Genomic DNA, 16,255 nt, shown 5'->3' with positions numbered 1-16,255 from the left:
TTTTGTTGTTGTTGTTTCTAAGCATCATGCTTGCAGCTTATCTCAACCCCTCTTCTCAATTGAGATGGAATAGAATGCCAATTAGCTGACATGTTGGAAACAAATGTTCTATTATTTAGACTTTTTATAAAAATAAAGTTTGTTTTATCTGGTAGTTTCTTGACCCCCAGGGGTGTCAACATAAATGAAGGACCAATGCTGGAATCTTCCATTCTTTGTTTGAGGCACTGAAGTGCCAGGAATAAGAGCAGGAAGAAGCCAGAAATGGTGGCTCATGCCTGAAACTGCAACATTCAGGAATTACAAGTTTGAGGCCGTCTTGGGCCACATAGTGAGTTCGGGCTATAGTGTGAGACTGTCTCATTTTTGCCCCTTCCCATAAAAAAGAAAGAAAATGAAAGTGAAAGTAGGCATGCAGTTGACCACACCCTACCCTCAAACAGGTAACCTTGCCCTTGCTCTTAGTTGTACCAGAGATACCTTACAGACTCTCATGTTCTTCCCTTTACCCAAGTCAGCTGGAAGCAGTGATAATGGGGCATTTGTTGTTGTTGCTCTTTCTTGGCCTCAAATGCAAGAGCCCAGACAAGTCAGCATTTCTTTCATTTTGTCTGAGAGCCTCAGCATTTGTGGATCTCACTCTCTGAAGAGTAGGCTTTAGCATTCTTCTCCCTTTTCCTGAGAGAGGGCACATTTCTCCCCAGGGAAGACAAGAGTCAAGTTTTCTGCATTCTTGTACCACCACGTAGCATCGTCTTTCAGCAAAGCTTCAAGCCTTCAGATTCTCCCATAAGATGCAATTTCCTTCTCCATAGCATCTCTTGTTCTCATTCCTTATAGGGTAATGCTAACCAAGTCTTAGTACCCCGTGTCCTATAGCTAAAATTTCACAAAGCACTTCATTCCCTTGTTTGTTCCTAATTCCAGCTTTCCCCTTTATGCTCTCCCCTTACTCTTCTGGCTGCCAGTCATCTCTTATTAAGAATTGCCACTGCTCTCTCCATCCTCCAAAATCCTACCTTTTCATGAGGTCATTTGGAGTCAAAGTGGTTGTACTTAACTAGACTCTTTCCATCTTTCTTTCTCTAGCATGGCATGTGCTAAGATCATTAAGCTCAAGATTCAAAGTCAAAGCAAGGTGGTGTGTATACCACCCATTATCTCAGCATTTGTGAGAGGTAAAGAGAGAAGAACAGTTATAAATGGGATGCCAGTCACAACTGAAGTGTGTCTTTGTTCTTCTCTGAATCACAAGATCTTAGAAAATCCAGACTGTAGGAAAATCTTATGGCTTTCTACACCTAGATTCTTGCTACTCAAGAACAATTTCGGTCACATTTGTAAAATGTGCTTTTCAGCTGCAGTTTACTCTCTCCTTCCTATGGGTCCAGCTGGTAGCAGTTGTTTAATTCTGTCTTGAGAAATCTGCTTTATGACATTGATAGGCTTATTTAGCAATAATAATTCATTTAGCCCTTTTTACATGCTAAGCTCTATTCCAAACGTTTTCATGTAATTCTCAGACTAACCTTTTTTATCATTCTTGTTATGATGGTAGTGGTGATGATGGTGATGATGAAGAAACTTTATACACACTAGGGAGACAAACATCCAAATTCATGCAATGACACGGTACTAGAGTTAGGTCTGTCTAACTTTCAAATCTATGGTTGTCTTAATGTTCCATTCTCCAAGGATGATTCATCTCTGCCATCTGTTTCACTTCCTGTCTGTCATATAAATCCTGCTAGACTCTTCCAACAACTGACTGAATTCCCTTTCCAACTCTCAGTGAAATTTAAACACTAGAGATGGTTACCCAAAAATGTCTGCCTTTTTGTTTAGATATGTACAAAGTAAATGCACAAAGGATAAGCATTTTAATAAAATTTTTATGTCAGAAAATCATCTACACCAGCCATTGAAAACACAACTTATTTATAATAAATTTGGGCTCACTTTGGGCGGGAGGAAGAGCAATAGAATAAGATCTGAGTAATACATAAAATTATTTTTACAGCTGAAACTTGTACTTATGACTTTGACCCAAAGTCATTTGTGTTATAAAAATAGCATATCCTTTTAAGAGTGTCTGGTATTTACCAAACATTTTTCTGTAATAAATATACTCCCTTTCTGGTTTTCCACACAGAATTATTCCCTAGTGGGTGTTCAGCCTTCAAGAAAATTACTCCCAATATAGATGAAGAAGGAGCCATGAAAGAAGATGCTGGAATGATGGATGTTCACTACAGTGAAGTAAGACCCCAGGGCCTGCATTGTCATTTATAGAAATTTCCCATTTCACAATTTATTTATATTAAAAGTTACTAGATCTGGCTTAACTTTAAAAATAATTAAGAGTTGGTGAGCTTTAAAGAATAAAATTGTCTAGGCAAAGGAATTCCTGTTGGTAGGGTAGAATCTTGTCTCAGTAATTCTTCCCATTATCTTGCTTTAAAATGTAGCATTTAGAGGGCTAGATAGTTGGCTTAGTGGTTAAGAGCATTTATCCTCTCTAAGGACCAGATTTGATTCCCAGTACTCACATCATGGTTCATAATCACCTCCAACTCCAGTTTCAGGGGATCTGATTCTCTCTTCTGGCTTTCGTGGACAACAGGCAAATATATCACCTATAAAATAAAATTCTAGATGCCAGTTTTTTTTTTTTCTTCTAAAAAGGCAAATGTGACATTCACAGAGAATGAAGTGGTATACCATCCAATAAATTACATTTTTATTTTTTATATTTATTTGTTTTTTGAGACATGGTTTCTCTTGTGTAGTTCTGGCTGTCCTAGTACTAGCTCTATAAAGCAGGCTGGTCTTAAACTCATAGAGATCCACCTGCCTCTACCTCCTGAATGCTGGAATCAAAGGCGTGTGCTATCATGCCCAGCTAGGATTTCAATTCTTGTTGGCTGAGTAACATCCCTTTGTATATAGCTGTTTCTATTTCATGGTTATGGTGTATAGTACTTCAGTGACACAGAGCCTTTACCTACAACTTCTGAGGAACTTCTACATTAGTTTTTCCAGCAGCTCTACTAAATTTCATTCCTACAAGCATTTTACATGAATTAGTATCTATTGATTTGTGACTTTTAATTGCACTTCCACAATTCATTTTGTCATGTGCCCCACCTCCCCCGCCCCAGCCTCTTGTGTATATCCATTGTTGAAATGTCTTCTATTCATTAAAAACCATGCTGTATACTTTTTATGACTGGTTTGTGGGGATCCTTTGTATATACTGAATCTAAATACTGTATAGTGTATGTGTGTATTTGCCAGTTTTTGGCTTGTCTATTTCATTTTCAAAATTTAATCCTGTTAAACAGAAAGTCATTTTTTTAGGGTTTGGGAGTATTTTAGTATTATACTAGGCAAGTGCTGAGCTATATTATATCCCCAGCTCCTTTTTTACTTTCTTTGATAGAGTCCCACTTATATAAACTTACATGAACTTCCCTTGAATTCACTCTGGAGTACAGAGAGATCTTAAACTTTTGGTTCTTGTAGCTTATCCTTCCAAGGAGCTAGGATTACAGGCCTTCACTTACTAGATTGTTCTGTTTTATGTTTCAACATGTATTGTTGCTATTATATAGAAATCTCACTGACCTTGTATGTTGACCTTCTATCTAACTTGCTAAATTTCCTTGTCAGCTTTACAATAATCACCTGTATATTCTCTGTGACTTAAGGTATATGCAATAATACTATCTACACCGAAACAGAATTTTACTTTTGTTAATCTGTACACCTGTTTTTCTTTTGGTTACTCTATTTCACTAGCTCAGACCTCTAGGGCGGTGCTGAGCAGAAATGATGAGAGTGTATATCCTTGCATGTCACCAGGTTTAGAATAACAGTGTTTGGCTGTAAGTGTGTAGAAGATGTTCTTTGAGATAAAGGAATGTCTCTTCATTTTCATCCAGACTTCTTTTTGGCTATCATGAACATATACTGATTTTTAAGTGATATATGATAATTTTAAGTATTTATTTTTAGTATTTTTTATCATTTAAGGTTATAATATATTTATATCACTTACCCTTTCTTTCCCTCCCTCCAATCCTTCCCATATACCCCCCACACTTTCTCAAATTCATGGCTTCATTCCCTTTCATTGTTATATGTGTGTTCTAAATACATATATACAAACTACTCTAGCTGTATAATATTACTTGTGTGTATATGATTGAATTCTCTTTTCCACATTTGTTATTTCTTTTACTGGGGTTATGTAGGGGTATATTCCTTGATTTTTTAAAATAATTACCATGAATAACTTTCAGTTTCTGAAATAAGCATCATTAGTTTGTAACTGACTTTTTGGTATTTTTGAGACAGGATTTCACTATGTAACCCTGGTTGGCCTGTAACTTGCCATGTAGATCAGTCTGGCCTTGAACTCACAGGGGTCTGTGCCTCCTGAGCGCTAAGATTAGAGATGTGTGCCACCACGTGCCTGCTGAAATTCTTACTATAGCCATTGAATGTTAACATGATGACCCTTTATTCAAGTAGTCACATTGATTGAGCACCTGCTATACATTACCACTATGTTTACAGAAGAACGCAATCTAGATAAATAAGCTTGTTCCCACCTTAAAAAAATCACAGCTTATTTGGAATGTCAGTTACCTACACAGTATGCAAATATTGTAGAAATATAAATATTTACCCCGTTGATTAGTAGAATGGGAAGCAAAGTATTTGTAACTTGCCTTCCTTATCTAAGGACCAGGAAAACATATAAAAGGGGAGTGCCTAAGCTATCATAAGAAGGGCCCACAAGGAGAGCAACAAAACCAGAAAATTTGAACACAGGAATCTTCCCAGAGACCCATACTCCAACCAAGTACCATGCATGGAGATAACCTAGAACCCCTGCACAGATGTAGCCCATGGCAGTTCAGTGTCCAAGTGCATTACATAGTAATGAGAAGAGGGACTACCTCTGACATATACTGATTGGCCTGCTCTTTGATCACCTCCCCCTGAGGGGGGAGCAGCCTTACCAGGCCACAGAAGATGACAATGCAGCTACTCCTGATGTGATCTGATACACTAAGATCAGAAGGAAGGAGAGGAGGACCTCCCTTATCAGTGGACTTGGGAAGGGGCATGCGTGAAGAAGGGGGAGGGAGGGTGGGACTGGCAGGGGAGCAGGAAGGGGCTTATGGGGGGATACATAGTGAATAAAGTGTAATTAATAAAATAAAATTTAAAAAATAATAAATGCAATACATATTTTTTAAAAGGAGGCTTGAAGGGCAGAGGGTATTTCAGAAGAATGGCTAGTAAGCATTTCTCTGTTATTGGAGCACTTGGCTTTTTGAATAGGGAGATCATAGAAACATTGCAAGCCTTATGTCGACATGAAGGAGCCTACCCCTTGTTCTGTGAGTGATGGGATGTTTTCAGATTTTCAATGGGATAATCAGAACCCTGTGATCTCTCTGGAAAGAATATATTGGGAAGTACCAAGGCTGGAGTCAGGAAGACCATTTAAAGAAAAAAGTAGTGACGTGTTGAGCCTTAGCAATAAATTTATAAATGGAGAAGGGTCATATTTGAGAAAATCTGTAGGAAGTAAAGCTGACAGGGTTTGGTAAGAGGCTTTGAAGATGAATCAAAGAAGTGATTGTGTTGGTTTCCCGGGTATCTTATTCTGTCTGCAGTGCTATAACGTAACAATAGACTAGGAAGCTGATTAATAGCAGAAATGAATTTCTCAGAGTTCTAGAGGATAGGAAGTCCAAAATCAAAGCGTCAGTGGCAATGTGTCCAGGGAGGGAAAACTTCTCAGTTACTACATGACCCATTCTTGTTGCATTCTTACGTGGTAGAAGGGATGAGCTCCATCTCTGGGATTTTTTTTTTCAAAGGGTGCTTGAAATCCCACTCTCAGTTGTTCTGCCTTATGACATCATTAACCCAAACTGACCTACCTTCTAATACAATTAGAAGTTTAGAATTTTCACGTGTGAATCTGAGAAAACCAAATACTTAGACGATACCACTAAAGCTGCCACATTCAAAGCACCTCAAAGTGGGTGGCTTCAAACAACGGAAATGTATTACTTCACCATTCTGGAGTCCAGATATCTGAAACTGCGGTTTCATTGTGGAAACAATCTACTTTCCCAGAGTCCAGGCAGAAACCTTCTTTGTTTTCTGGTGTTTTCCTTGTCATTCCTTCACTTGCAGCTACATGGATTCTGTCTGCCTCTGCAGTCACATGGTATTTTCACTGGATAACTGCAGTATCCTATAAGGGTGCCAGACATATTGGCTTGAAGGCTCACCATTTATCAGTATATTCATCTAAATCAATTGTATCTATAACAACCATTTTCCAGATCAGATCACATTCTGAGGCAGGTGAGAACTTCAGGTTACCATTTAGGGCAGGGGTTTTCAGCCTTCTAATGATGCAGTTCCTCCTATTATGGTGACCCCTGACCATAAAATTATTTTGATGCTACTTCAAAATTGTAATTTTGCTACTGTTATGAATTGTAATGTAAGTATCTGAAATGCAGGATATCTGTCTGATATGTGACCCCATTAAATAGTCATTCACACCCCTACCCCACCGCCACCAAAGATGGCAACCAACAGGTTGAGAAACACTGATTTAGGGGAATACAAATCAATTCATAACAGTATAAATTCAAAACTGCATCTAGTTTCCCAGCTAAGAATTTATAGACTATTGCCACCTGCACTGAGTTCCTTTGTCTAAGAGATAAACAAGGGTCATATTGGCAATCAGTTCCATAGATCTGATGGAAAACAAGTTGCTAAAACTTAAAGCCAGCAGCACAACAGTTGGCCTAATTTTTTTCTCTTTTCTTTTCTTTTCTTTTTGGTTTTATTGCTGAGAACATGATATAATGCTTCGCAAAATTGTTGCAAGCAGCTATTAATGATTCTGGAAGGTGAGAGAGCTCTATCATACGATATCCTATCCCTAATGTTTATTCATGGGAAGGAAGAGTTCTTTCTCTGGATTATATCAGTTTAATGCAAAACTAAATCACTAATGCATTACCTTGAAAAGCTGTCACATTCTCTTTAGACTAATATTCTATGCAAATATTGTTTCAAAATGAAAGAAAAATAATGGAGAGGTACAAACTTAGTGAAATTTATACATTCTCTGTTTAGTTACTTATTTTTATTAAACATTATATATATGGAATTCATTATTGATATTTCTATACATGCATATAACATTCATGCATTGATGGTATCCAACCATCCTTCTACCGTTACCACCTGCCCTGTCTTGCCCTGGCATGATTTCTATCCCTTAGTAAGTCACTCTTTGACTTTCAGGTCAGCTGACTACATAATTTACAACAAACAAAAGATTCATTTCAACATGCTATTGCAAGTAAACTGCAAATAAAGCCTCTATTCTCATGTCAACAAGAAAATAGCTTACTGTTGATATTAATTCCATATTTTAGAAATATTCCTAATTTTATAACACTTGTAACATTTGATTTAGAAAATAGTTATGAGACTGTATGTGCTGGCACATACTTGTAGTCCCAGCACTCACAGGGCTAAGGTAGGAAGCTCACCAATTGGAGGACAGGAAACTGGGCTCCATAGCTAGATCCTGATTCAGAAGAAAGCAATGGACAGAGGGAAGATGTAATCATACAAATGTAAGAGTGTGTTTACTTGAACTTTGCCCATCTTGTTTGTTCTTTAGTAAGTTAAAATGTTTCAAAGTGGATTTGTCCCAAGCTATTTTTAATACCCAGTTGACCATTTCTCTTCATTCAGGAGGTTTTGCTGGAGTTGCTAGAACAGTGTGTGGATGGCTTGTGGAAGGCAGAGCGTTATGAAGTAATTTCTGAGATTTCCAAGTTGATTGTTCCAATTTATGAGAAACGCCGTGAATTTGAGGTAGGGGATGGACACACTGGCATCACTGTCTTTCATACTTTGTCTTGGCTGAATAACTAATATAAGGTTGTTCCTATCTGTTTACTCTGATGTCTTCTGAAGAAAATGGGTAGTTCATTATATTACAACATTAGAATTTTACCATAAAATAAATAACTTATTTTATTCTTTTTGTTTGTGGTACCAAGGATGGACCCCAGGGCCTTGAACATGCTAGAAACATGCTCTATCTCCAAGTTTTCCCCAGTCCAGATTGTAACTTTCCTCCCTGGATTTTCAAAACTACATAACATTCATATTGCCCAATAGAGACCTAGAAACATGATTCTTCTCCTTAACTTGAGTGCAAAGACTGAAAGTGCTGGCTGACCATGATGCAGAAATGTAGGAGGATATGAGTAATAACTCAGCTGTGAGGGTTTATCAATTTGGCCTACCAAGAAAACTGTTGATAAATTCTATTGAATATCTACTGCCATGTTCATGTGACAGAATTTTTTAATATTCAAATCTTTGGGTCCATATCATAATTTCTACTGTACCTTTACCAAAAAATAGAGGAGGAAGATGGCTTGGTAGTCAAGCTATTTTAAGAGTAGAGGTGGTCTCTTCAGGCTGGTTACAATGTCCTCCTCTGTGGCCTAGCAAGTCTGCTCCTCCCCTGGGGGGGGGGGGGGGGCTCAAAGAGCCAGCCACTGAGTTTATGTCAGGGACAGTCCCTGTTCCCCTTACTAGGGAACCCACTTGGATACTGAGCCGTGGTAAGCTAAAATCAGATAGAAGGGGAAAAAGACCTCCCCCATCAGTGGACTTAGAGAGGGGCAGGGAGGAAATGAGGGAGGGTGGGTGGGATTGGGAGGGAACGAGGGAGGGCGCTACAGCTGGGATACAAAGTAAATAAAGTGTAATTAATATTAAAAAATAAAATTTTAATTAAAAAAATAGTAAACGTAGGATGAGCTGAGTGTGTTGGCATCAACTATAATCCAACTACTTTGTGGAGCTGGTACAGGATAATTGTCTCAAGTTTGAAGCCAGCCTAGACTGCATAGTGAGATGCTGTGTCAAAATAAAAACAAACAACCAAACCTGTTTTAAATTTAAAAGGCCAGAGGTGCTAAGCTCTGTCCTTTCCAACATAAATGGTAAAGACTGCTAAAAGATACTCTCAGACCAGCTGAGCTACCCAAAAGAATCTCACATTAACTGAGCTCCCTGAAACAGACAATCTTCAACCTGTTGAGCTGCCTGCAAGATGTACAGTGTGCTCCAGGGTTTCAGCTTTCATGAGTCACACAGGGGTCTCTTTTGGTGATACAGCTGACTTTGAGTCATTTTTGCTTGTATAAGGGCTTATCTCGCCCATATTCCTGTTAGCAAACCCCATAAAACTCATTAGTTCACCAAAACAATTTTGAAAGAATTTACAAATTGGACTGGAGAAACAGCTCAGCAATTAAGAGCACCTGTTGCTCTTGCAGGGAACCTGGGTTCAGTTTCTAGCACCCATATGGTGGCACACAACCATCTGTAAATCCAGTTCCACGGAATCTGATACCCTCTTCTGACTTTTGTGCTGCACAAACATACATGCAAGCAAAACATTCACACACGTAAGAATTAAATTTTAAAATGACTTAATAATTATGCACAAATAGGTAAAATTAACATATTCGTATGATATAAAATGTTTTGCAATTCTAGGCATTGAACCCAGGCACATTCTAGGCAATTTCTCTACCACTCAGATGCAGCCTGAGCACCCTTTATTGCAGCTTTGGGGGTGAGGTCCTGCTAATAGCCCAGGATGGCCTGGTACAGTAGTGAGTACATAGTGAATACTAGGCCATCCTCAGCTATTCAGCAAGACTCTGTCTCAAAAATAAAATATATAACAACAACAACAAAAACAATATTTAAAAAAACCTAAACATTCACAGTGTTTTACTCTTATATGTTGATCTTGATGACATTTAATGACTGGCAAAAACACAAAGATAATTTCTATATTCTGATTTTTCAGAAATTGACTCAAGTCTATAGAACTCTTCATGGTGCTTACACAAAAATTTTGGAGGTTATGCACACCAAAAAACGACTTTTAGGTACTTTCTTCAGAGTTGCCTTTTATGGCCAGGTAAGTGTGTGTTAGTAAAGTTCATTCATCAAGTTGTTTGGTTTTTTAAAAATGTTTTCCTTTGACTTATTAGATGGCCTTTGTGTAGTTGTTGCTTATGGAAGTCTGTCTTCCTTTTAACATAGGAGGGAGCCCATTTTGTAATGTTCTAGTTTACTTTGTTTCTCCTCTCTAATTAGGTCAGGGATGCAAGGTGTAGATTTTAAATTTCATGAAAATAAAACTATCTCTGTTAGTTCCCTCCTTCTACCAATAATATGTTTATATATTTATGAGTTTGAGTACACAAAGCAGAAAAAAACTAACTTGGGAATAATTAATTAAATTAACTTAAAAATTCCATATTACATTTTCCCCCCAGACAGTAATGTTTATATGCCTGTGCATTTGACAGTTCTCAACTTATTTGAAGTAAAAAGGTTGAATAAATGCATGTGACACTTTTATATTATTAATATACTAAAAAATAAAATATTAACATGCTCTTTGAGTTTCTATTTGTGTAATAAAACATCATGACCAAAATTAACTTGTGGAGGAAGGGTTTATTTCAGCTTACAGCTCTCTGATCATACTACATCACTGAGAACAGTCAGAGCAGGAATTCAAACAGGGCAGGAACCTGGCTGGAGTCAGGAGCTAATTCAGAAGCCATGGAGAGATGTTACTTATTGGCTTGCTCTTCATGACTTGCTCATTCTGCTTTCTTATAGAACCCAGGACCACCAGCCCAGGGATGGTACCACCCACAATGGGCTAGGCCTTCCTGTCATTAATATCTAATTAAACAAATGCCCTATAGGTTTTTGCACAGGCCTGTGTGATAAAATATGTTCTTTAATAATGTTCAAACTTCCCAAATCACTCTAGCTTATGTCTAGGTAACATAAAACCAGCCAGTATAAATATGTTAAAACTAATATTAATAAGTATTATTTTAAGTGTATTCAAATATATTATCACTAGCCGTGCATATTTTCCTTGAATGCTTTTCTCATATATTATTTGTAAACTATTATTGTTTTTACCTTTATAATAGTCTTTTTTTGAAGAAGAAGATGGAAAAGAGTACATCTATAAAGAACCCAAGCTCACTGGCCTTTCAGAGGTTTCCTTGAGACTTGTGAAACTTTATGGTGAAAAATTTGGTACTGAAAATGTCAAAATAATTCAGGATTCAGACAAGGTAACCTATGCCATGCATTTGAAAATCATTGCTCATTTATTACAGGCCTAGTGTATTGCTCCTGATATGTGGGAGAAAAGCATGGAAGATGATTCTATCGGAGAATGACAGAAAGAATGGGCCTTTAAAATCAGGGAGGCCAGGACTCAAATCTCCATTCTCTGCTAACTATGTGACTATAGGGAAATGACTTAACTACTCTGAGCTTGAGTTTTCTCAATTGAAACATGGAGACAATAGTACCTTCCCCGTGATGTTGTTATATGCATTAAATGAGTTACTATGTAGAAAGTGATGATAGACTTACATTAAACACATTCATTAATAATAATAGAAGAGACTTATGTTTAATAAAGTTCAGTTGTTATAATACAGTTCTACATCATGATTCTTAGTTGACTACTGTATGATTCAAATCATCCAGAGGCACAGAGGGCTGTTATACTGAACTAAAATAACCCTAGTTCAACAAGAGTCATATACTTTCATTTTGTTGTTATTTTTGTATGTGTGCATATATGTTTGTATGTACATGTGAACACATGCATACAGAAGATAGAAGTCAGTGTTGAGTGTCTTCTTCAATCACTCTCCACCTTATTTTATTTTTTTTGAGACATGGTCTCCAACTGAACCTAGAGCTCTCTAAATTAGCTACACTGGCTGGCAGCAAATTCAGGGACTGGCTGTCTCTACCTCCCTGAGACTAGGATTACAGGTGTGCGATGCCAGCTTTTTTATCTGGTTCTGGGGTACAAACAGGTCCTCATGCCTTCACTGCCAAGGGTTTTTCTGTAGCTTCCCATCCTCCAATGTTTTCTTTTGGGTTTTGGCAGATCTCAAACTCTTAACAATCCTTGCCCTTCAGTTTCCCCAGTACTGTGATTACAAGCATGAGCCATAGATGCATTTCTAATGAAGTCCATTTATGGAGAGATATTTTTGGTCTTACCCAAAGTATTATTCATCCCTTTAGGCCCTACCAGAACAAGGTGTGAAAGTTCTAGCAAGGGTGGCTGTTTTGTAGGAAATGTGCTACTCCTTCTAGTCAGCCATTGGGAAATCACGGTCAGAATGCCTGAGTCCTAAGAGTTGCGAAGATGAGAACTTATTACTGATGTAGAAAAGACTTCCATAGTGCAGAGTGTGTGGCTACATTTACTCAGTAACTCTCAGCAAAGCACCCAAAGTAGACAACAGTAACAGAGAGAAATCTCACCTCTTCACTTTCTAGAAATGCTTGTCTCTCTTGGTAGTGGTATTGTCTTGAAGATAGGCTTAAGACCTTTAAAAGTAGATGTGACAATGAGTTCCAGAGTAATATCCAGCAATACTTCTCTATAAGCTTCACTGAAAGTTCTGTTTTGTTGAATTAAGACAGTAGGAAATTTCCTGTCCTTGCAACCACAGAGTCTCCACTCCTTCCCATGCTGTTGACTGTTATAAAAGTGAAGAGGTAATGATGAGCCAGGTTCTGTAGACCATGTGTATTTTTCTCTTCTGTCCTGCCTCTGAAAACCTAGACCAATAGTGCTGCTGACAAAGTATTGTCAGACAACTGGACTCCTGTCATTCTGTACTTCTCACAGGCAACATATAAGAAGCTGTCCCTATTCATGTAAAATACAGTTGTCCCCTCATAGCTATGGATTCTACAGCTACATGGTCAACCAATCATGGTTGCAGAATATTCTAGAAAATACTACATCTATACCAAACAGGGGGAGACTTTTATGTTTTGTTTTCGTTTTGTTTTGTTTTGTTTTGTTTTGAGAAAAGCTCTTACTTTGTAGCCCAGGCTGGTCTGAAATTCCCTATGTAATCCATGTTGTGTGCCACTATTCCCAAGGAGAGATGAACAACTGTCTACTTATCCCAAATAAAAGCAAGGATGCCACCAAAGTTCAATTTGTTGAACCACTGAGCTTTATCCAGGTTATTTATAGGAATATAGGTAAGAGGTTACTTACTAGAATAGAAATGACTCAAGGACAGCTCACAAAATCAGTCAGTTCCACAGATTAGAATGTTTCTTTTTAAGGCAGCTCATATGGGCTATGCCTCTTCCAGGCAGTTCATTTAGTCTGTGAATGTCTCTTAGTAGCCCTTATATATGCTTGGGAAAGGAGAGACCTGGTGAAATGGTAAGTTTCAGGGACCCATGAGACTACTGATTTCTTTACTTCCTTAACTAAGCTTCCCTGCAAGATGGAATAGTTTATGTCTAAGAACATTGTGTCCCCTGAGAAGCTTCCTTGAAGAGTGCAATGTACCACCTCCCTTTAGAATAGCTTGTATCTTAGGGACCAAGATGAAGAGATTTACCTATTAGGAAATTGTTACACAACAACACATAGGCTAGCAAAATATTTTTTAACAGTATGTGACTTAGGCAGGCCTGAAATGCAGGACCTGCCTCCACCCTCTGAGTGCTAAAACTATGGGCATACATTACCTGAAAGTTGTTTTCTTTGTAACTCTTCCCTAGGTAATATAGTATAACAAGCAGTTGCCTAGCATTTATTTTATATTTTCTGTCATAAGTCGCCCCAAGATGGTTTAAAAGCTACAGAAGTGTTATTCATAGATTCTGTGGAACGATTTTGCCACTTTATATAAGGAGCTCAATTTTTAACGTATAAAGTAAAATTTTAGAACATTCTTTTTTATGTGTGTGGTTTGGGGGGTTGGGTGAGGGTGGGGAGAATTATAGCCCTGAGCTACTGTGTCAAGAAAAACAAAAACAAATCATTCTTTTTGCTTGCCAAAGAACAAAATTTTCTTAAAGGCAAAGCAACTTGAACAGAAGTCTAGCTATGTTTTCCAAGATTTTAAATATATGTGCTCTTTGACCCAACAATATTATGTTTAAAGTTTTATATTATAGATATACTTGAATAAAGGTGTTTGTTAAAGGAAGTTTGGTGCTATTAAAGCCTGGAAAAAGCCTGATACTCGTATAGCTACCTACATGGTAGAAATTAAGTACAATAGTAATATTATATAATAGGTACAGTCTCCTATGAATAAAAAGAGTAGTTAATTGTTATTGTGTATTTTTGACAGGGACAGAGTGGTGCTGAGACAGAGTCTCACTTTGTAGCTCAGAAAGACCAGGAACTCACTGTGTAGTCGAGGCTGGCTTAAGCTTCACAAGTGCTAGAATTATAAATGTTATTAGCTATCATGTTTGGCAGGATGAAGGGTTTATCATTATCAGTATGATGATATCAAAATGTGTCATTAATCCTCACCCTAACCTTAACACTAACCACCTAACCTCAAACCTAACCCTAACCCTGACCCCTCTAACCCTAAACCTAACCATAACCATAACCATAGCACTAACCCATCTAACCCTAACCCTAACCATAACCCCAACCCTAACCTGTCTAACCCTAACCCTAACCCTAACATGTCTAACCCTAAACCTAACCCTATCCCAAACCCTAACTATAACCCCCTAACCTTAACACAATACTGAACCCTAACTCTAAACTCTAAACCTAACGCTAACCCTATCCTTAGCCCATCTAACACTAACCATAATAGTAACCACTCCAACCCTAACCCTAACATGAACACTAACTCTATCCCTAACCCTAAACCCTCTAACCCTAGCCCTAACCCTAACTATAAACCTAACCACCTAACACTAACCTAACACTAATCCTAACCCTAACTCCTAACCCTAACCCTAACCCTAACTTTAACCTTAACCCTAACCCATCTAATCATAACCATAACCCTAAATAGAATAACCCTATCCCTAACCAGTCGAACCCTAACCTTAATCCTAACCAGTAACTCTAACCCTAATCCTAAACCTAAACATAACCCTAATGCATATAATCATAATCCCTCTAACCTTAACCCTAACCAGTCTAACCCTAAATCTAACCCTAGCCCTAAAACTTACCCTGACCCCTTAACCCTAACACTAACCCCTAATCCTATACTTAACCCTAACCCATCTAAACCTAACAATAATGCTAACCTGTCTAACCCTAACCTTAATCTCTAACACTAACCCTATGCCTCACAGCTATCCTAACACTAAACACCTAACCCTAAACCTAACACTAATCCTAACCCTAACACTAACCTTTAACCTAACCCTAACCCGTCTAACCATAACACACTAACACTAACCCTAACCTTAACCATAACCCTAACCCTAAGCCACCTAACCCTAACCATAATCATAACCTGTCTATCCCTAACCCTAACACGTCTAACCCTAAACCTAACTCTATCCCTAACTATAAACCCCTAACCCTAACACAAAACTGAACCTTAACCCCTAACCCTAAACCTAACCATAATCCTAACCCATCTAACACTAACCATACCTTAAGGAAAAAAAAATGTGTCATTAAAGAAAAAAAGCAAGACACAGGACCATAGGGATAGTAAGTACATTTGTATTAAAACTGGAAATTCACATAAACTTACCTCTATATGTAAATGAGCCTAGAATCTTGTCTGGGAAGAAGGGTGTTTTTTGTTGTTGTTTGTTGGTTTATTTTGGTTGGTTGGTTGTTGTTTAGCTATTTATATATAAACTGTGTACTATTTAATATATGCATATATATTAATATTAATTAATATTAATGTGCAAACATTTTAAGGTTTGGCATCCCACTTGAACATTTTATTTCCTATTTATGTTCTATCTTAGCCAAACAATTACTTTGACTGAGGTTCTTGTAAAGAAAAAACAGCTTTTAAATGTGAGAGAATTATTTCCGAATCTTTTGGCTAAAATAAGGGCAATAGGAGAGAAAGGTTAATGCTTCTAGAGCAAGTCAAGGAAACAGCAAGGATTTAAAGAGGTTAACATGTGTTAAGACATTTTCTGTCCCTTGTCCTTATGCCTACATACGAGGAGGGTAAAAGGATAAAAAGACTGTTTGGAGGGAGATTTCTGTTGGATTTCTTTCTTTCTTTCTTTCTTTCTTTCTTTCTTTCTTTCTTTCTTTCTTTCTTTCTTT

The 16,255-nt window shown here is 37.7% G+C and overlaps 1 protein-coding gene across 1 annotated transcript in view; it reads left to right on the top strand.

The window, feature by feature from the left end:
* The window catches only part of Dock11 (dedicator of cytokinesis 11), a 210,185-nt gene that overhangs the window by 173,480 nt on the left and 20,450 nt on the right, over positions 1-16,255 (top strand). Inside the window, exons 45-48 of the mRNA XM_055604932.1 lie at positions 2,153-2,259; positions 7,816-7,938; positions 9,962-10,075; positions 11,115-11,261. Of these exons, the coding sequence (XP_055460907.1) occupies positions 2,153-2,259; positions 7,816-7,938; positions 9,962-10,075; positions 11,115-11,261 (491 nt within the window). The remainder of the gene's footprint in view (positions 1-2,152; positions 2,260-7,815; positions 7,939-9,961; positions 10,076-11,114; positions 11,262-16,255) is intronic.

This window comes from Psammomys obesus, unplaced genomic scaffold (assembly GCF_907164565.1).
Source record: "Psammomys obesus unplaced genomic scaffold, mPsaObe1.curated_primary_1811, whole genome shotgun sequence".
Lineage (NCBI taxonomy): Eukaryota > Metazoa > Chordata > Mammalia > Rodentia > Muridae > Psammomys > Psammomys obesus.
The sequence above is the reverse complement of the archived record's forward strand: the minus strand, read 5'-3'. Positions and strand labels throughout refer to the sequence as shown.